The following is a 22,551-nucleotide window of genomic DNA, read 5'->3' on the forward strand; positions in this document are numbered from 1 at the left end:
AACTAGGCAAAGTTTTTCCCCCTAGTGTGCCTGATCCACTGCATGCTGGGTAATGTAGTTTGCATCTAACAATTAGCCTACAGCTAGGATTAATATAAAACTACAATACCCAGCATGCAATTGGACAGTATAGACAGAGGCTCCGTTTTATATTCCTTTTTGCTCTTTCAGGCTTAACATGTATGTTCTGCAACCTGCTCCCTGCTCTATAGGGTATGTGATTGTACTGTTACTTTCTACTGGGATGTGGGGCAGTTCTACCCCCTGCTCCCTGCTCCATAGGGTATGTGATTGTACCGTTACTTTCTGCTGGGATGTGGGGCAGTTCTACCCCCTGCTCTATAGGGTATGTGATTGTACTGTTACTTTCTACTGGGATGTGGGGCAGTTCTACCCCCTGCTCCCTGCTCTATAGGGTATGTGATTGTACCGTTACTTTCTGCTGGGATGTGGGGCAGTTCTACCCCCTGCTCTATAGGGTATGTGATTGTACTGTTACTTTCTACTGGGATGTGGGGCAGTTCTACCCCCTGCTCCCTGCTCTATAGGGTATGTGATTGTACTGTTACTTTCTACTGGGATGTGGGGCAGTTCTACCCCCTGCTCCCTGCTCTATAGGGTATGTGATTGTACCGTTACTTTCTACTGGGATGTGGGGCAGTTCTACCCCCTGCTCCCTGCTCTATAGGGTATGTGATTGTACTGTTACTTTCTACTGTGATGTGGGGCAGTTCTACCCCCTGCTCCCTGCTCTATAGGGTATGTGATTGTACTGTTACTTTCTACTGGGATGTGGGGCAGTTCTACCCCCTGCTCCCTGCTCTATAGGGTATGTGATTGTACTGTTACTTTCTACTGGGATGTGGGGCAGTTCTGCAGTTGGTCCTTAAGCTATAACTCTCAGGGTATCTGAGGGCTGCTGAGAGTTGTAGTTCAACACATCCATATATATATCAAGTCTGGGGTTAATACAACATTTGGAATGTATTTCTGTAGTGACTTCCCAGCTGGACTGGGCACAGAGGGAATTATCAGCCATCCCAGTAACTGGAGAGGGGGCACAGGGTATGGGAAGTGATTATATGCTCTAAAAAGGCAGGTTTTCCCATATGTACTTTGATTTTTTTTTCATTGCGCATGATGGGCTATTCTTGGGCTATTTTTGGGCTACTTTCAAAGTGGCTTTTGGCTAGTTTTGGGCTACTTTCAAAGTGGCTTTTGGCTACTTTCAAAGTGGCTTTTGGCTAGTTTTGGGCTACTTTCAAAGTGGCTTTTGGCTAGTTTTGGGCTACTTTCCAAGTGGCTTTTGACTAGTTTTGGGCTACTTTCAAAGTGGCTTTTGGCTAGTTTTGGGCTACTTTCCAAGTGGCTTTTGACTAGTTTTGGGCTACTTTCAAAGTGGCTTTTGGCTAGTTTTGGGCTTGTTTCAGAACTGACTTTGGCTAGCTTGGAAAAATAAATCTGACAACCCTGATGCAAGGTTAAGAAACAGGCTTACAAAACAGGCCGATAATCATAGGGCTCTATAGAAACCCATGAGGGGAGGCCACACCAATACACTGATGCCGTTCTTGTCCTATGGGATTTTCCAACGTGGCCAATAGGTAGCTGGATGATAGCACTTGTATCTTTAAGGGTGCCCTATGCTTTACTATGGGAACAGGTGTTTTGCCCACTGGGCTTCTTCATAAGGGCAGTTATACCTATAAAATACCTATAAAATGTGGCTATAAAATACCTGAAGCAATCTGTATGGCCCTTCCCACTCATGAACAGAAGTACGGATAGTTATGTTCTGTGAAATCCTATCCAAGGGCCCGATTTTATCCATTAAAAGCCATGTTTCCAGCAGGCCGGAGCGGGAGTGTTTCTGTTCCAAGGCAGTCTCTTAGGAAGCGCACAGTGGTGCCATTGTGAGGGGAAATATGTCTGAACATAAACATTCTTTCATACAGGGGTCTCAGGCCCTAACAATAAGCCGCTCCGTGTCATGTGATCAGAATACCACAAGCAGGCATAATCCGTATAGCAAGGAAAAGCCCAGCGAGCGCCTGGTATTTGTATTCATCCGTCGCATTTGCACATAGTAAGGCCTGCCCGATGGCCTCCCTGACTGACACCACAAACTGATTTGTGTGGAGTAATGTAACTTCATAAAAAAAACAGTGTTTAAATGGGATATAAGCCAAATTTGGAGGTTTATATTACCTTTAATGGTCAGATACAAAACTGGCTCTGTTGAAGTAGTGAGACCTATAGCCAAAATACTGTTTTATCCCCCCACCCCCGTGTGTTTTCACAGAGCTGTGTTGGAAAACCATGTGTGCCTTTCAGATAATTAGTGATACTGACAGGATACTGATAAATGCCTTGTTAGTATCGCTTGAGCTGGTCATACACACAGATGGATAGATAGATAGGATAGCTAGAATCTCAGCCATAAAGCAGGGCAGGACTGCTGCTTACAATGGGGGGGATCAGATAGGATCTGTGCCACTGTGACAGAATGCTCTGTTATACAGATAGCTAGAATCTCAGCCATAAAGCAGGGCAGGACTGCTGCTTACAATGGGGGGGGGGGGGGATCAGATAGGATCTGTGCCACTGTGACAGAATGCTCTGTTATACAGATAGCTAGAATCTCAGCCATAAAGCAGGGCAGGACTGCTGCTTACAATGGGGGGGGGGGGGATCAGATAGGATCTGTGCCACTGTGACAGAATGCTCTGTTATACAGATAGCTAGAATCTCAGCCATAAAGCAGGGCAGGACTGCTGCTTACAATGGGGGGATCAGATAGGATCTGTGCCACTGTGACAGAATGCTCTGTTATACAGATAGCTAGAATCTCAGCCATAAAGCAGGGCAGGACTGCTGCTTACAATGGGGGGGATCAGATAGGATCTGTGCCACTGTGACAGAATGCTCTGTTATACAGATAGCTAGAATCTCAGCCATAAAGTGAGACCGAACCTCTGGGAGAGAAAGGAAGAATAATTTGATTATTATTACACTTTTTAGTGTAAAGCAGAAAAGAGTCTTTTATCTCAGCAAGGAAAGGGTTAACTGCATGCCCACTCGCCAGACTGAGGGAAGTTTTATGTTAAAACTGACGGGTAATAAATGTGTTTTTCCAAGGGCCAGGTGCTTCAAATGTAAATAACCATTTTAAAGGAAAGGTTATCTGGTGCCACTCACACCTGCGCATGTATTATGGAGATAGCCAAAGGATGCTGGCACCCCCCCCCAGATTTATTGCCGCGTCTCGTTTCCTGTGGTTTAATTGGATTGGCCCCAACAACTTTCCAGCCCAGTGAGCTGTGTTATAAATAGGTGTATCGCATTCCACAGCCAGGCAAAGCGAGGCGTGCATTACTTGTGCTTTCCGCTCAACTTACGCCTCAGAGCTCTCCCCAAAAGCTGCCGCAAACCCTTCTCGTCCCCCTTAATTACAGCCTTGACCCTGGTCTGGGCAATGCAGTATGTGAGTGTGTATGTTTGAGCTGCTTTGGGCAGCGGAGCATTCCTTATAGACAACCCCTATTAGTGTTAAAGGCTAACTTTCCCTCCTTGTGATAAAAATGCACCAGCATGGGGTACGGGTACTTCCATGGGGAGCAACACGGCACCATCTTTTTTCCTCTCCCATGTAGTCTCTGCACAAGTGTGGGGCGGCAACAATGCCCCCGCTACTTTTCTTAGAGGAGAGGTGCCTTAGCCTAGGTTAGTGTTTTGGGGTCATTTATAAAAACTAAGCAATTTGGCCTATGGGCAGTAACCCATAGCGACCAACCGGTGATTGGCTATTTTCAGCCAGCTGCAAGTTGAACAATGAAATCACACATTTGCCATGGGTTACTGCCCAGGTGCAAATTTGCCCAGTGTTTATAAATGAGCCCCAAATAGGAGGTACCTATTGGCACCCCCAGTCATTTAATCTATTATTGTCCTTTTAAGGTCCCCATACACGGGCCGATAGTAGCTGCCGATTTGACAGCTAATCGGCCCGTGTATGGGCACTTCCGACGGGCCTGCCTGACCGATATCTGCCCTGAAATCTGCCAGCTCTCGATCGGGCAGGTTAGAAAATCTAGTTGGATCGGGGACCGCATTGGCTCGTTGATGTGGTCCCCGGACCAACTTTGCATATGCCCTTCATTATAATTCGATCGTTTGGCCCCAGGGCCAAACGATCAAATTAACCTGGATTCTCCCGATATCGCCCACCTGTAGGTGGGGATATCGGGAGAAGATCCGCTCGCTTGGCAACAGTGTATGGGGACCTTAAGACTGAATTCATGCCGCTTCTTTGCTCCAAAATCTTAATTTAAAAAATTATATAAATTGGACGTAAAAATAAATAAATATCTGAGCTCTATAATAAAGCTCTCTGCCCAAGCCCCCCCGGCCCCAGCTCCACATTTATAATAGGCAGGAGTTTATATGCAGTGGTGACGGCCGTAGCAACCCCCTGTTTACCAGATTCAGTCCATGTGAGTGATAGTCATCACTGAGCCGACCTTGTCTGCAAATAGTCATATAATTACTCATCGATGAGTTGTCAACCAATCATCTCAATCCTGCAACCTGGATCTTACTGTGTGCAATGTGTTCCCTTGGGGAGGGGGCATCAGAGTATGATTTCTCCTTCATTCTGCTAGGGGGGCTGGGGTTTAGTGTATTTGCTGCCTCTGGGGCACTGTGTAAAGGTGGCCATACACAGGCACATTCGGCACTGCCAATGGGCTTACCTGACTGATATCTGGCCTAAAATTAGGCAGATCCTGATCAGGCAGGTTTGATTTTCTGTCGGATTGGGATCTGCATCGGCTCGTTCAAGTGGTCCTTGGTCCAATGGCCCCTATGCTCACCGTTATAAATAAATCGGTTGGCCCTATGGCCACATGATTGAATCAGCCCAGTATTGTTCAACTTGGTGGTGGGAAAATCGGAAGAAGGTTCACTCGTTTGGCAAACTTTGGGCACAAGGGGGTGCTTCATGGGAAAGTACCTCTCTGCGGGTTGGACCCAGTTAGCAGTTGCGTAAAAAAGTCTTCACATTTGAGTCCAAGGTAAACAATTATAATCACTGTAGGGAGGGTGCCTAATAAATTGGCACCCCAGTAATTCAGCCTTTCCTTCTCCTTTAACTGGCCAAGAACAGGCAAATAAAATCTGTTCCAGACCAATTCGGCAGCTGATCAGGACATGTGTGGGGTATTTGGGACTGCCTGAGACATGTATGGGGTATTTGGGACTGCCTGAGACATGTATGGGGTATTTGGGACTGCCTGAGACATGTATGGGGTATTTAGGACTGCCTGAGACATGTATGGGGTATTTAGGACTGCCTGAGACATGTATGCGGTATTTGGGACTGCCTGAGACATGTATGGGGTATTTGGGACTGCCTGAGACATGTATGGGGTATTTGGGACTGCCTGAGACATGTATGGGGTATTTAGGACTGCCTGAGACATGTATGGGGTATTTAGGACTGCCTGAGACATGTATGGGGTATTTAGGACTGCCTGAGACATGTATGGGGTATTTGGGACTGCCTGTCTGACCAATATCTGTCTTAAAATGTTCACATATCTATTGAGCAGGTTTATATATCCCATTGGTTAATGAAGTGGTCCTTACTCGACATGTCTCCATAGGCATGCAGTATGTTCTGATCATTGCCTCTAGGCTAACATTCGGTTTAGCCCAATTTGGCCCCAGGCATGGCCAGCTATAATTCATGTCTTTCTGTATATATCCAACCCAAATAGGTTCTCTCTCTCTCTCTCTTTCTTTCTTTCTCTCTCTCTCTCTCTATATAAATATATATATATATACAGCCCACAAGATAGAGACCTACCAATCCTACCTTCCTACACAAATCTATCTGGGGGGGGGGGAATGAGTAATTTTCCTATGAATGTGTGCCAACATCAACTTCATCAGATTCATCAGCTACGTCTCCCACGGATTCCTCTAATTAAATAAATTTGCTTCCCGAGCCAGTGACACTTTCATAGATCAGTTAGGCTGGCAAGTGTTTGATTAGCAAACAGGCCCCAGTGCGGCAAGCGGGGGTGTATATTTAAAGGAAAACTATACCCCCAAACAATGTAGGTCTCTATAAAAGTATATTGAATAAACAAGCTCATGTGTAAAACCCTGCTTCATCTACCTAAGCCAGTTTCCTAAAAAATATACTTTTTTAGTAGTATGTGCTATTGGGTAACCCTAAATAGAAAAAGTACTGCATATGTTGTGCCCCCCCAACTCTTTTTACATTTGAATGGGGCTCACAGACAAAGAAGGTTGGGGATCCCTGTCTAGTTTTGGAGATACAGGGGTTTCACTGGAGGCCTCTTCAGATTGCAGACTGTGGCCACTTTGGGCTGGCAAGGAAGCCAGAATCGTTTGGGTTGAATGTTGGGTTGAATTCTTATCCTTAGTGCAAACTTATCACCTGACTGGGCGTTGGATATTTAGCAGTTAATTACTATACCTTCCTGTGGTTCAGCATTGGAGACTTTTACCTTCTTTTTACGCTCGATTTACCATGTATAATAATATTGGCGACTGTTTTGTGGTCACTTCCAAGGAGTGCCAAAGAAAGGTGCCTGTGAAGTTCTGTCTGAAGCCCGAGCCTGACAAGTCTTTGGGAGGAGAAGTGATAGAAAGGAAATGTGATTTTTTTTTTTTTCACTAAATATGCTCTTGAGCCTGAGATGGGGGAAACACATTTAGCGGAATCAAAGCAAGCCTTTTATAGCTCTCTTGTTCTGCAAAGCCAATCAAAGATGGTTGAGTCACTTCAAAGGAACCTTCTTCTCAACAGTCTCATAAATCTTAATTCTAAGTATTAGGATCAAGAAGCCAAGTTTCTCTCTCTCTCCCCTTTCTCTCGGCCCACACCGTGGGCAGCACAAGTACGTGTTTGTCTCCAGGAGCCTCTCCGCAATGAAAGACCTGTGTACTTTCAATATTTCCTGGGAAGGAAGGTTCCTGCTTTGAGACGGAGTCCAAGGCTTATTTTTCATTTGGATAAGATCTTATCCGAAAGAGCCATGGAAGATAAACCCCCCCCTTTTTGTGTTGAGTATTTGCTTGTTCTTTAATTATAACTTATATTTGTACATGGGAAGCTTTCTTGCAGTGCTGGAGTTTGATTCCAACCACGACTCTCCATACATGGAGTTTCATCCAACAGTGAAAAGAGGTGGCAAAAGGGCAGAGAAGGATGAAGGGAGTAGCAGAAAGTCAGGGCAGCCAACAGCTGAAGGAGCTCAGCCTAAACCCACCTGTCTTATGGGGTTGGGGCTGAACCATGCATCAATAGTGGATGGGGAATTGACAGATGAGAAAGTGAGGAGAGTTGCTGTCCCTACTCACTTTCAACATAGATGGCTAAATCAGTCAATATGTAGGGCAATCAGTTGGAGAACCCTAAATTCAGCATGTGTATAGCCTTATAGACACTTTCTCTACATGTAGTATAATATCCAGCTGATTAGTATGATGATTCTCCTATTAATAGGTGAGGGTTACTGCAGACCCCTGCCAGTTGCAGTTCCACTCAATCATCATTATTACTATCAAGCAGCTCTTTGCCAAGTTTTGGGGTCAATGGACCTGCAGTTGATTCTAGCAGGATTCATGAACTTAAACATTTAGAAAGAGAAATACCTGCCAACATTCCCGTGTTAATAATCATTACTGTTTGGCCAAGACACAGGGTCTACACTGATAGACCAGGGGGTATAATGGGTGAGGGCTAGAATTAGTACAAAAGAACCAGTATTTGCTGGGGACCTAGGAACAAAGATGGTCTGGTCTAAGTACCAATTTATAGGTTATTTCAACACATCTGTCTAAAAACTGGAGGTTTGGGAAAGGGTTCCTCTAAAAGAGTTTGCATTGGGTCCAGCACCGCTATATTTAATGCAACATGCTTTCAATTTCCATTTCATGTGTGAGCTCTAGAGATAACACTTAAGTAACAGAGCACTTCTTTCCCCAAGGGATTCAGTTTCCCTCCAATATAGTATGGTATCCCCTGGCCCTTTTCCTAAATAAGTACATAACTGACCAGTCTAGTGACAACCAGTGGTCTGGACTGGCCATTCCAGGCCCAGATCTTGTTTATTAGCAGGTTCCTGATGGATCACATTGGGGATGTTCCCTTTAAAATGACATGTGCAGATGGGATCATCAGCTAAATAGATTTGACCTTCTATCTCTGAAGTGAATGGGGCAATGTCTAATGCCTTGTTCTGGGAAGGAGAGGTATATGGGTAGATAGAATGGGGTTAGATCAGGGGTCTCCAACCTTTCTTACTCCTGAGACACAGTCAATTGTAAAAAGACTTGGAGAGCAACACAAGCACCATAAAAGTTCATGGAGGAGCCAAATAAGGGCTGTGATTGGCTATTAGGCAGCCTCTATCAGCTTACAGGGGGCTTAATTTGGTAAATCTTTGGTAACTACCTGGTTTGGGGGCATTGAGAGCAACATCCATGGGGTTGGGGAGCAACATGTTGCCCCCGAGCTACTGGTTGGGGATCACAGGGTTAGATATTGGTATGTTGGGAGGGATACAGAGAATGCTCTGCAGAAAATGTTTCACCAGGGCAAGGCCAACTTGTTCCCTCCCAATAGGGCTAATATTGCATGGACACCTAGCGCCTGTACCTCCATTGTGATTTTGTTAATGTGGACACGACACTGAACCTAGTAAGCTCTTGAGCAAAGATTAGACTTTCGTATACACATTGGAATGTTGGTGATGCATCTGTTGGCCACAACTTGCATTTTCCTAGATAGATATGAGTCGGACCTGACATCTCCCCTGTAGTTACCCTCCCCCCCCAATGGTACAAGGTGGTACCTATAACTCCCTTCAGTTCTAGAGATACTGAACATAAATTCATTTTTTTTGTAATATGTTTTACATTTGGAATTGTGATGTATCATAACTCACTGATAGCAGAGAAGCTTTCAATTCATCACTTTATTTTTAAAGGTCAACTAAGCCCTACAGCTAACATGACCAGACTGCTATACATGACCAGAGGTACAACAGTTTTTCTTCTAAATTGTGAGCATTGCGCTGCATTCGTAAACGTCCTTTTTTTTTCTATCAAAGCTTTAGATTTTTGCTAGGGAACAAAGAACCCACTCCTTGTGAATGTACCTTCAATGCGTGGGAGCGGCGTTCCGGTCCTTGCTAAAAATAACCAGTCTGTCGTAAAAGCAGACTTCAAATAAATTGTCTATGGCTTTCGATCATTGAACTGATATGATTGTAGTTGGTTATTTCTCCCCCCCCTTGGTATTGTCATAGCAACCTGCCGGATGGGTTCTTTAACGAAAACGCATTCAGCAAAGGCTTCTGTTGTCTTAATTGTCATTACTGAACGGCACTTGGGATTGATGTGGGAGCACGGGGGGCTTTCAGCTCTCACTGGGGACTAATACTTCCCCCAAAAAACTTTATGGGCAGATTAAGCCTCTTGTCTCTGTCAGTTTATCCATTGACTTTTTGGACCTTTTCTACTATATTTTTTGGCACAGCTACTTCATAATAAGCCTTTTTCCATTGGCAGGTTGCCGAGTAGGACCCGTACTGGGTATGGAAACCAATTCCCGCTCTGGGGGGACAAGCGTCTTTTGCTTAGTGAGGTACAAAGGGAAAATTAAAAACTGAGAGGTTGCCACCGAAGCAGCGGTGAGGCCGAAGAGCCATGCCTTTCGGGCTGAAGTTACGGAGAACCAAACGTTACAATGTCTTGAGCAAGAACTGCTTTGTGGTGAGGATCCAACTGCTGGATAACTCGGAGGTGGAGTACACGCGTACAGTTGACAGCACCGGATTAGAATGTCTGGAGGCGGTGGCACAAAGACTGGAATTGTGTGAGGTGAGAAAATCCTGTTACTGTTCATCAGCTGAAAAAGTAAATTGCTTTATGCTACTGTACCCCCTACTGTAAATGATAAGGATATTAGTCTCCACTGAGGGGTTCTGTGCCCATATAAAGGCACAAGGCTGCAGGCTGAGTTATACAGGGAACTCTGAGTATCACTCCTGTATTATAAGGGATAATGTACCCCCTACTGTAAATGATAAGGATATTAGCAGTCACTGAGGGGTTCTGTGCCCATATAAAGGCACAAGGCTGCAGGCTGAGTTATACAGGGAACTCTGAGTATCACTCATGTATTATAAGGGATAATGTACCCCCTACTGTAAATGATAAGGATATTAGCAGTCACTGAGGGGTTCTGTGACTATATAAAGGCACAAGGCTGCAGGCTGAGTTATACAGGGAACTCTGAGTATCACTCATGTATTATAAGGGATAATGTACCCCCTACTGTAAATGATAAGGATATTAGCAGTCACTGAGGGGTTCTGTGCCCATATAAAGGCACAAGGCTGCAGGCTGAGTTATACAGGGAACTCTGAGTATCACTCATGTATTATAAGGGATAATGTACCCCCTACTGTAAATGATAAGGATATTAGCAGTCACTGAGGGGTTCTGTGCCCCCCATATAAAGGCACAAGGCTGCAGGCTGAGTTATACAGGGAACTCTGAGTATCACTCATGTATTATAAGGGATAATGTACCCCCTACTGTAAATGATAAGGATATTAGTCTCCACTGAGGGGTTCTGTGCCCATATAAAGGCACAAGGCTGCAGGCTGAGTTATACAGGGAACTCTGAGTATCACTCATGAATTCTAAAGGATAATGTACCCCCTACTCTAAATTATAAGGATATTAGTAGGAGGAGTTCTGTGATGCTGTACTAATTGTACATTTTTCAGCAGGGGTTATATTGTACCTTGATACATGACTACATGACATGTAGTTTGGTACATAGAAAAATTACTGGGCCAGATCTTGTTCAATCATTAGAATGTATGTCATGGGTTTTCAAGTGGATAGTTGAGTTTTCTCATTGAACTGAACATGGTTTATTATGCATTAGACTTTAGTCTGTTTAAAGTGAAACTGTCGCCCCAACAATCATAATGTCATAGAAACAAGGGGGGGGGGGGGTGAAGGCTGGACAGCCCTGTTTGTTTTACACGCCTTATATTTTGGGTGTTAGTACAGTGTTATATTCATATTCTGGTATTTATTTCTTATAATACATATGATTCAGTGAGTCATGTGACACGAGCATCATCAGTATATACCATTTGCCAGCAAATATGTCATTATAAAGATGGCACCAACCAGTGCCAGTAGGTGGCCCCTTTGTGGGTTTTACGGGGCCCTTTGGTGCTCCAACACCTGTCACATTTTTATATTTATTAGCCCTTACATTGAATAATTGAGAGCCAAGTGGAGTCAGTAGAAAGCTCCCAGTTATGTACTTTGCCCACACGGAATCTGATTCCAAGAGAAATGCTCCTACTCATTCCCCCACTCTGCTGTCCGTGTTTGGATGGGATTCAGGCTGCAAGGCTACAGAGCTCAAGCATTCACCAAAATATAGAATTGTACTAAATGAGCTACTACTCCCAGCATTGGGACTGTAGTTCAGCAACATCTGGAGAGCCACAGGCCTAAAGTATGTGTATGCTCCGTTTCCCCTTTAGCCAGCTGGCAGGGGCTGATGGGAGCTGTAGTTTAAAGATCAACATGGCGGCAGGTTCAAAACCCTTTATTTGCCGTTGATGTGCTTAACAGGTCTGAAATCAGTAGCGTATGTAAAGGGCAAGTAAACGTTATGCCTTTGTGGTGTTGCTTTAGCAGCTGCTTTTCTGTATTGTACAGGTATAGGACCCATTATCCAGAATGCTTGGGACCAAGGGTATTCCGGATAAAGGGTCCGTAATTTGGATCCCCATACCTTAAGTCTACTAAAAAATCAATAAACCATTAATCAAACCCAATAGGATTGTTTGCCTCTAATAAGGATTATTTATATCTTAGTTGGGATCAAGTACAGGTACTGTTTTATTATTACAGAGAAAAGGGAATCATTTAACCATTAAATAAACCCAATAGGGCTGTTCTGCCCCCAATAAGGGGTAATTATATCTTAGTTGGGATCAAGTACAGGTACTGTTTTATTATTACAGAGAAAAGGGAATCATTTAACCATGAAATAAACCCAATAGGGCTGTTCTGCCCCCAATAAGGGGTAATTATATCTTAGTTGGGATCAAGTACAGGTACTGTTTTATTATTACAGAGAAAAGGGAATCATTTAACCATGAAATAAACCCAATAGGGCTGTTCTGCCCCCAATAAGGGGTAATTATATCTTAGTTGGGATCAAGTACAGGTACTGTTTTATTATTACAGAGAAAAGGGAATCATTTAACCATTAAATAAACCCAATAGGGCTGTTCTGCCCCCAATAAGGGGTAATTATATCTTAGTTGGGATCAAGTACAGGTACTGTTTTATTATTACAGAGAAAAGGGAATCATTTAACCATTAAATAAACCCAATAGGGCTGTTCTGCCCCCAATAAGGGGTAATTATATCTTAGTTGGGATCAAGTACAGATACTGTTTTATTATTACCGAGAAAAAGGAAATCAATTTAAAAATCTGAATTATTTGATTAAAATGGAGTCTTTGGGAGACGGGCTTTCCATAATTTGGAGCTTTCTGGATAATGGGTTTCCGGATTAGGGATCCTATACCTGTACTGGAAATGTTCTAATGTTTTGATTGGCTATAGGCAAGCATAATGCTCTGAGCATTCTTACGCTTTGATTGGCTGCAGGTTTTTCTTTCTCTCCTGGCAGTATTGGGAATTAATGGCATGGTCGCCTATTGCCCCTAAATTCTAGGGACCATCCCTGGCTTTGAAAACATGTCCCTTCTCTTTTTTTTATAGCACAAAGGACAGTGGGAGAAAGGCCCTAGAAATAATAAATGTCTAATGCCACTGGGAAGTCATAGAAAAATAACAGAAACACCCCCCTTCCCACAGGGTTCACCCCCAGAAACTGGGTTTTTATAAAACTTTGTGTTTGAATGTTTTTACAGTGTGATGCCTGACCATCTATAATCTGATTATTGTGCAATATATCGTATCTAGATTCACTGCTTTGGGCTGCAGTACGTTGGCAAGAACAACCAAATGCGATGGGTGGAACTCGAGAAATCACTGAAGAAGCAACTGGACAAATTTGCCAACAAGTTTCTTGTTTTCTTTGGCATAATGTACTATGTGCCCAATGTGTCCTACCTAAAGCAACCCACAACCAGGTAAGTGATGGGGGATAAGGTCCACTGTCATTTCTGGTCTGGTTGGGGTAAAATGCACAAACCCTGGTGTAATAGCACTAAGCCCAATGCACTGCGTTACTGTCCCATTTATAAATAATGTGTATAAATCCAGTTTGCAATGTAATTCTGGTCTAATGCAATATGCATAAAGCTCATAGCAATGTATTTCTGGCCTGGGTCGGGTAACATGCACAAAGCCAATTTCTCTGTATTTTTGGTTTCCTGGTATAACAGCTTGAAGTCAGTTGCATTGGCCAGTAATGTGCATAAATCCAGTTACAGTGTTCTTCTGGTCTGTCTGATGTAATATGCATAAAGCACACTGTGTTATTAGTCTCAGTGTAGAATAATGATATCCAGAACCCCCTCTGCCCCCCATGGGCCCCCCCCACCCAGAGGTCAGACCTGATGGTAGGGTGGGAATGCTCTAGGGATGCACCCAACCCACTTTTTTGGGTTTGGCCAAATCCACCCGACGGATCCAGCCGAATAACAAACTGAATCCGAATCCGGAAAAGTTAAAATTCGGCACACGTGGCAATTTTTTTTCCCCCTAACATTTAACCCTTCCAAATGCTAATTAGCATGTGCTAATTATGCTAATTAGGACTCAGTTTGGCCAGGACCTTGGATTCGGCAGAAACCGAACCCTGCCAAAAAAGGCCACATCTGGCCGAATACAAAACCGAATCCTGGATTCAGTGCATCCCTAGAATGCTCACAGTTTCCAAGGGAGTGGGAATGGGTTTATAGGGCCCACTTTCTTGATGTCCTAGTCTGACCCTGATTGGTCTGTATGGGTTAGTTTTTTTTTTTTTAATATCCACACAGCCCCATAATGCACTGTACTGCTGACCTGTCCAGGCAAAATATACACAAATCCATTTGCATTATATTTCTGTTGTGCATAATATGTATATAATATACAGTTTGGTCATTTCCTAATGGGACCAAACTGTAAATGATATTCTTTTAAACTGTGCTTAGGGATGTCATCAGTTTTATTTCTGTCATGTGACTCACTAAAACTTGTATATTATAAGAAATAAAGTACCCCCTGTTGTATAATATGGGGATATTAGGAGCCACTTCCTGTATAAAAGTACTCAGCCCTTAGCCTCTGTGACTTATAATATCCCTGTAATTTACAATAGGGGGTACATAATTCACTATATAACCCAGTGCATTGTATTACTAGTTAAGGTCCCCATACACAGGCTGATTCTAGCTGCCGATATCGGCTCCTTAGACTGACTCGGCAGCTAATCGGCCCGTGTATGAGCACTACCGATGGGCCTGCCTGACCGATATCTGGCCTGAAATCGGGCAGGTTAAAAAATCTAGTCGGATCGGGGACCGTGTCGGCTTGTTGATGCGGTCCCCAGACCGACTTTTCCTATACCTGTCGTTTGGCCCCAGGGCCGTAGGTGGGGATATCGGGAGAAGATCCGCTAGCTTGGCGACATCGCCAAGCTAGCGGATCGGCCCTTGTATGGGGACCTTTAGTCTGGTGTAAGGCAAATTGCTGTGGGTAATATACAAAAGCCCAGCATTACGATCTGTATAGGGGCACTATGCCCAAAGCCCATTGCCCTGCTTAGCCGGACTCTCAGAGATAATATGCAGAGCAAACTATGGCATAGCTGTGGGAGTTTGTAGTTGTACAAGAGCTGGAAAGCAGCAGTGTTGTTGGGGGCAGGAAGGTTTATAGCTTCGCAGCGAGTCCCAGGGAGGGGTGTGTCCTGGGCGTGCCTCCTCGCGGATTATTTTCTTGTATTAGCATCAGGGTGGGGCCTTTAAAGGAAACCATACATTCCTGGCGTCACGCGCTCGCAGGAGTGAAGCCACCTCGCTGGTATGTCACTATCACTTCAGCAACAGGCCGAGGCTTGCTAGGCAGTACCTGCTATGGGAGCAGCTTCGGAATTTGCTGACCTTTTGAAATGATAATAAAGGAGCCAAAAAGTTTTCGCATTCCAGTGTTTTTCTGCAGCAAATACATATATATATATAGATACTGATTGGGCACACTGTGTAAGTTTATTGATTTTTTTTTTCTCAGGAATCGGTTTTAAAGTGTTTGGGTCATTTATCGCAGCTTTGCCCAGAGCTGACATTGCAACAGTGCACATATAAAATAGCATTTACCAGCCTATATGAACACAGTGCAGTTGTTCCGCTGTGCCTTTATCTGTGCATTGTATGCAGAATGAAATATACAGTTCAGCTGTGGCTGTTTGCCTTTATCTGTGCATTTTCTACAGAGTGAAATGTACAGTTCAGCTGTTGCTGCATGCCTCTATAGCTGCATTGCATGCAGTATGAAATATACAGTTCAGCTGTGGCTGTGTGCCTCTATAACTACATTGCCTGCAGAATGAAATATACAGTTCATCTGTGTGCCTCTATAGCTGCATTGCCTGCAGGATGAAATGTACAGTTCAGCTGTTGCTGCGTGCCTCTATAGCTGCATTGCATGCAGAATGAAATATACAGTTCAGCTGTGGCTGTGTGCCTCAATAACTGTGTTGCCTGCAGAATTAATAATACAGTTTAGATATGGCTGTGTGCCTCTATAACTGCATTGCCTGCAGAAGGAAATATACAGTTCAGCTGTTGCTGTGTGCCTCTATAACGACATTGCCTGCAGAATAAAATATACAGTTTAGCTGTGGCTGTGTGCCTCTCTAGCTGCATTGCCTGCAGAATGAAATATACAGTTTAATTTTGGCTGTGTGCCTCTATAACTACATTACCTGTGCCTCTATAACTGCGTTGCCTGCAGAATGAAATATACAGTTCAGCTGTGGCTGTGTGCCTCTATAACTACATTACCTGTGTCTCTATAACTGCTTTGCCTGCAGAATGAAATATACAGTTCAGCTGTGGCTTTTTGCCTCTAATACTGTAGCCTGCCCCTACCCCCTCTAGTTGGGGACCAATAAATTGTTCATTTTATATTAGCGTTAGGCACGGATCCTATTATTTAGGCTGTAATTATATTTTGCTGACAGGTGCTTTTCGGGTAGCTAAAGCCACATCCGGCATCATATAAAAATATCTGGAAAGAATTCAAATCGCCGTGTGCATTTTTTTTTATCATTTTGTGACCGTTTTTTTTTCGTTTTATTTTCGCGTCAGCATGGGAAAGAAAATGAGCAGCTATGGGACACGACCCGAAGCTCAGTTTGCACAAAAGAAAGAAGAGGGATAATGTTTTCATGTTGGAGGTTTTTGTGTGTTGGTGTTTTGCACAGACTAATACTTCTGGTATTTTGGATTAGCCCTGATTAAATTATAGGTTGTTATTAAGGAATGCATTGTGTTGCTAAACTATATTCCCTTTCCCTGTAATTTGTGATAATGAATGTAAGTTCAAGGGCAGAAAGTGAATTCAGGTTGTGGCACGCCGGCCATCCATCAGAAGCGTGCTGTGACTGGAGGCAGCTCCTCGTCAGCACTTTAGCTTTCAGGAATAGCAGCAAAATACGCTTGGTTCATCCAAGAAAAGGCAAATACCAGAATTCGCACTTGGGTGCTGATCATATCTGCTTATTCTTAGTAGTGGGGGCTGCCATCATTGCCCCAATGAGTCTCCAGTGCTACAGTCCCTCAAACATGTCCAACCAGCCGGAGGCACAAAGATTGCTTGTGTAAGGCTAAACCAGAAATACCTTCATAGTGGCTAGAGGAACGGCAAAAGTATTACTTTGGGAAGGGATGGGAAAATGAGAATACTAGAAGAAAAGGAAATCATTACTGAGCATGCCTTCATATGCGGAAGAGGAAACTTAAAGGGACAAGCCCCCTGGAATAAGCAGGAGCTGATGGTGGCTGCAGTAGAGGCTTAGGCACGGCACCACCTGAGACGGGATTCAGCACCGGTGATGTCTATGGATCGAAGTCTTTGCATGTAAGGGATATGCAACAAAGTACTAAACATGAACAGTCCTATTGGGTTTATTTCATGGTTAAATGATTCCCTTTTCTCTGTAATAATAAAACAGTACCTGTACTTGATCCCAACTAAGATATAATTACCCCTTATTGGGGGCAGAACAGCCCTATTGGGTTTATTTAATGGTTAAATGATTCCCTTTTCTCTGTAATAATAAAACAGTACCTGTACTTGATCCCAACTAAGATATAATTACCCCTTATTGGGGGCAGAACAGCCCTATTGGGTTTATTTAATGGTTAAATGATTCCCTTTTCTCTGTAATAATAAAACAGTACCTGTACTTGATCCCAACTAAGATATAATTACCCCTTATTGGGGGCAGAACAGCCCTATTGGGTTAATTTCATGGCTAAATGATTCCCTTTTCTCTGTAATAATAAAACAGTACCTGTACTTGATCCCAACTAAGATATAATTACCTCTTATTGGGGGCAGAACAGCCCTATTGGGTTTATTTAATGGTTAAATGATTCCCTTTTCTCTGTAATAATAAAACAGTACCTGTACTTGATCCCAACTAAGATATAATTACCCCTTATTGGGGCAGAACAGCCCTATTGGGTTTATTTCATGGTTAAATGATTCCCTTTTCTCTGTAATAATAAAACAGTACCTGTACTTGATCCCAACTAAGATATAATTACCCCTTATTTGGGGCAGAACAGCCCTATTGGGTTTACTCAATGTTTAAATTATTTTTTAGTATCCAGAATACCCCAGGTCCCCAGCATTCTAGATAACAGGTCCGATACCTGTATTTGAAATAGGCAAACATGGGGGTAATTTTAATTAGGAAGTAAATGAGGATATCACATTCTGAGAGGAGAATAAGCAAGGATAGGTTCATTGTGAGTAGGCGATAAGCAGAGATGGACTTTTTTAAAGTGGGGCGTAGAATGGAATTGGCTCCTCCTCAGTGGGCTATAGGCAGTTGGAAGTATTGACTCTTTCTCAGTGGATCCTCCTGATTGGAGAATTGGCAGGCATGGGTTTTTCCCGAGTGGGAAATAGGTATGAATGGGCTTCTCCTTAGTAGGGTGTAGGCCTAAACAAGTGAACAAGCTTCTCCTGAGGGAGAGAGGTACGTATAGATGGGATTCTCTGGGTTGAGAAATAGACAGGCATGGACTTTTCCTGAGTGGGAAATAGGTAGGAATGGGCTCCTCGTGATAAGGAAAAAAGCATGGATGGACTCCTGAGCAGGCAGGGATGGCATGGGCTTCTCCTGAGTGGACAATGGGCATGAAATGAGGGAAATTGGTATAGATGGATGGGCCCCTCCTGTATGAGCAATAAATAGGGTAGGCTGCTTAAAAGTAGAGAATACTGAGTGCTAGGAAGCCTGCAGCAAATATGTTGTTTTGTGTTGCCTTTAATTAGAAGAAACACCTCTGCCAAAACTGTTCTTTTTACCTTTACCAGTTATTCCTGAACTATAGTTCATGGAACTTTAATGAAAGAATGTTGGGAATGGAAGTTGCTAACAGTTGATGGGTTACAATGTGTACAATAATAATAATGGAAGGGTCAGCGTTTATCCTCCCCTCCATATCAGAACTCCCTGCAGCACTTATATATATAATGGATCCCCTGTAGCTCCCACGGAAATGTGCAGAAAATTGTAATCTGTAGCAGATTCCTGGGATGCCTGTAGCATTGGTCTCCCACAGGTATAACCTGGCTTGCTAAAGTCATTCATTTACTTTCCACTAATCTCTCCTCAGCAAGCACTGGGCAATGTTAAGTGAAATCTCATACAAGGAAACCGGCTCCATTAGATAAAGCTAAGGATGTAGCGCAACCTGCCCCGGCTTATTCTCTGGAAAGGGACCAGGCATTCCTTCACTGTGAGTGGGCAGCTTGGAGTTGTTTCTTAGTGTGAATTCTTCCATTATCTCCTCCAAGACTGTGCAGCAAAGAACCCACTGGCTGAGAAACATTCCAGCATGTCAGAGTCATTAAATCATTAAATCATATATATACACAATCCATGAATAATCTCATAAATATGTCAAACAGTGCTTAGTTATGTCACTGTTATAACATATGATAGTAGGAGATACCTTGCAGTTTCAATACCTTTATATATGACATTACATGGGCATGAATGTCCTGAGTGGGTACTTTATTACCTTTATAATCTATAGTTAGATCTATAATCACATGGGTACAAATAAGTACTCATCCCGTATCTTCCATTAAATGGCCTTCAGGCTTGGCCCCCTTAGCTCATAACAAGGTTACAGATATATAGAATCATTAGGGTAACAGTCACCCTGCTATAGTTCCAGGGGTACCCAGGGCACAAATAAGCACTCACCCCAAATCCCCCCCTAACTGGCCTTCAGGCTGGGCCCCCTTAGCCCATAACAAGGTTACAGATATATAGAAACATTGGGGTAACAGTCACCCTGCTATAGTTCCAGGGGTACCCAGGGCACAAATAAGCACTCACCCCAAATCCCCCCTAACTGGCCTTCAGGCTGGGCCCCCTTAGCCCATAACAAGGTTACAGATATATAGAAACATTGGGGTAACAGTCACCCTGCTATAGTTCCAGGGGTACCCAGGGCACAAATAAGCACTCACCCCAAATCCCCCCCTAACTGGCCTTCAGGCTGGGCCCCCTTAGCCCATAACAAGGTTACAGATATATAGAAACATTGGGGTAACAGTCACCCTGCTATAGTTCCAGGGGTACCCAGGGCACAAATAAGCACTCACCCCAAATCAGAAATTCATGGCTTTAGTTGTGTCTTGCTTTGGCCACAATTAAATCACTGTCTATATTCACACCCAGATTGTCAGTTGCAATCTGGGTGTTCCATTGCACCAAAATCCTTGTAGACATTGTGGAATATTTAGCTAGTCGCAGTCTGTTGGTCTAATGGAATTCTCCAAGGTTTGTATTTAAACTCATTTCTAGCTCTTACAGGACAGTGCAAACACGGAGTATAGCAGCAGGCAGGCAGGACACAATCTAATAAGCCACATTACTCCGGATCCAGATGCGCGACGGTGCCGTTTGTGCATTCCCACCAAGGAACAACATTGTGAGGCCCAGTTTGGGATGCAGAGACATTAGTGGCTTGAATCTGTAGGAATTGCTTTTTAGGAAATACAGTATGCCATGCAATATTATCCGGCCTTTATGCTTCGCGTCTGTACCCTATATGCTGAGTGCGCGGCATGTAACGCCACATCTGATAAACAACCCCTAAAGTAAGCATTGGTTGCTATGCACTAGTAGACCTGGGGCAGGGGTTTTGCACTGTTTCATACATGTTTTATTTTCTGTTCATTCAGTATGGATTCATGCTGTGATTGGAACTTATGCCAGACTGACCTGAAATTCCTGTGTAAGTCAAGTGTCTATAACAGGCTCGGACTGGGATTCAAAATATACCCAAGTACACAGGGGCCCAACAGCCCAATAAATAATGACTGTCTATGGAATCTTACAGCAGCCCCTCTATTTTAGTAACTACGACAAGTAGCTGCTACTAGTAACTCTGTGTGTCTTCACCCTAAGGGTGAAGACACATGGAGCTGCTAGTAGCAGCTACTTGTCACAGCTACTAAAATGCTGATCATTTACTGATAATTGTCTCTACGTGTGTTTAAGCAGAGGCAATTCTCATTATAGTCTATGGCAAGGGATTCTGGCATTTAGTAGCCGTAAAAAAGTAGCTGCTACTAGTAGCCCAGTGTGTCTTCGCCCTAATAAGGAAAGGTGCCAACATTAGGACAAAATGGAGACAGTAACAGTTTTGTCCAACCTGCAGGGATTCAGCTGTAAAATTCCCAGTGCCCATTAGTAGCAGAAGGGTGTCGGGGTGTTTGGAATTGTAGGTAGGACAGTGCTACTATACATATGTATTTAATGGGACTCCTCATCAATCGGTCATTATGTTTTGCAGGACCCAGTATTACTTACAGCTAAAGAAAGATGTGTACGAAGGCCGTCTGTGTGGTTCTGCCGAGCAGTATTTCCGGCTAGCTGGGCTAGCACTTCGAGGTAAACTCACTTGGCTCTTTATCAGCCGCATTATCATTAAATATACATGGGAAATATTAATGGCTGTGCTTGATGGGGTGGAGGGTACACCTTGAAGCCCAGCAGTTTGGATACAAACCTCTCAACAGCAATGATAACCCAAATGGAGCTGTTTTGGGCCTAAATCCACTGTATCCCTGGCCATATATTCCCAAACACATATTTAATCTGCCCCAAACCTGCTTTATAGGGATTGGGAATATTTTAGTCATTTTAAAGGTGAACCACCTTTAAGCAAGGTAAGTTTTAGTATGTTATAGAATGTCCTATTCCTAGCAACTTTGCAATTGGCCCTCTTTATTATAATTTTTCAATGATTTGCCTGCCTTTTCTGTCCATTTCCAGCTTTCAGATAGGCACACAAAAATCTATTGCTCTCTTAGGCTACAATTTTATTTCCATTGTTACTTTTTATTAATTATTTTTCTATTCAGTCCTTTATCTTTTCATATGCCAACCTCTCATTTAGATCACTGCCTGGTTGCTAGGGTAAATAAGATCATAGCAACCTGATAGCTGCTAAAATACCAAATTGGGGAGCTGCCAAACAAAAAGCTAAACAACTAAACAAATAAAATGAAGACCAATTGCAGTTGTCTCAGAATATCACCGTCTGCATCATACTAACCCCCATATGTAATAAAAGGCACTAAGTTTGCCCAGGAGCAATAACCAGTATCAACCAATAAGATGATTGCTTTTAAACAGGTGACCAGTAAATGCTTCCCGGGCAAACTTAGTGCCTTTTATTACATATGGGGGTTAGTATAATGCAGACAGTAATATTCTGAGACAATCATTAATTAAATTGAGGGTGAACCATCCCTTTTAATGAAATATAAAACTTCAGACAAAATTGCGCTTCTGGGTCCTTTTGCTTTGGGTTAATGTGTCCCAGACCAAGGATATTTAACTGGATTTGCGGGCATATTACTCCAATCGGAAGCCCTTGGGCTTATCTTAATCTTGGATGGTTTTGTATCTTTACGATAGTAATGGTAATGAGCATTGACTTTACTCTTTTGCAGCGGAAATCAAGGATTTTGACCTGCTGGGAACGTACCACTTTCTCAAAGATTACACGTTATTTCCTCAGGTATGTGGTCCTTTTCTAGGAGAAGCTTCATTAACTCCTATGTTCAGATGCAGATTGGTTATGTTTGATGGATGCTACACTGGGAACTGGTGCCATTGTGGAATAAAACCTGCTCCATCCCCAATGTCTGTAGCGGGAATGCCCTTGTGTTTCCTATGAACATCCCTGGGAAGCA

General features: G+C 43.3%; 1 protein-coding gene across 2 annotated transcripts in view; it reads left to right on the forward strand.

The window, feature by feature from the left end:
• The window catches only part of ptpn14 (protein tyrosine phosphatase, non-receptor type 14), a 57,611-nt gene that overhangs the window by 11,980 nt on the left and 23,080 nt on the right, over positions 1-22,551 (forward strand). For both annotated transcript variants that reach the window (XR_004222851.1, XM_031903076.1), the window contains exons 2-5: positions 9,607-9,918; positions 13,072-13,241; positions 21,144-21,241; positions 22,309-22,376. Coding sequence is in view for 1 of the 2 variants with exons in the window: in XM_031903076.1 (XP_031758936.1) it covers positions 9,745-9,918; positions 13,072-13,241; positions 21,144-21,241; positions 22,309-22,376 (510 nt within the window). In the remaining variant the exon portion in view is untranslated. The remainder of the gene's footprint in view (positions 1-9,606; positions 9,919-13,071; positions 13,242-21,143; positions 21,242-22,308; positions 22,377-22,551) is intronic.

This window comes from Xenopus tropicalis, chromosome 5 (genome assembly GCF_000004195.4).
Source record: "Xenopus tropicalis strain Nigerian chromosome 5, UCB_Xtro_10.0, whole genome shotgun sequence".
Lineage (NCBI taxonomy): Eukaryota > Metazoa > Chordata > Amphibia > Anura > Pipidae > Xenopus > Xenopus tropicalis.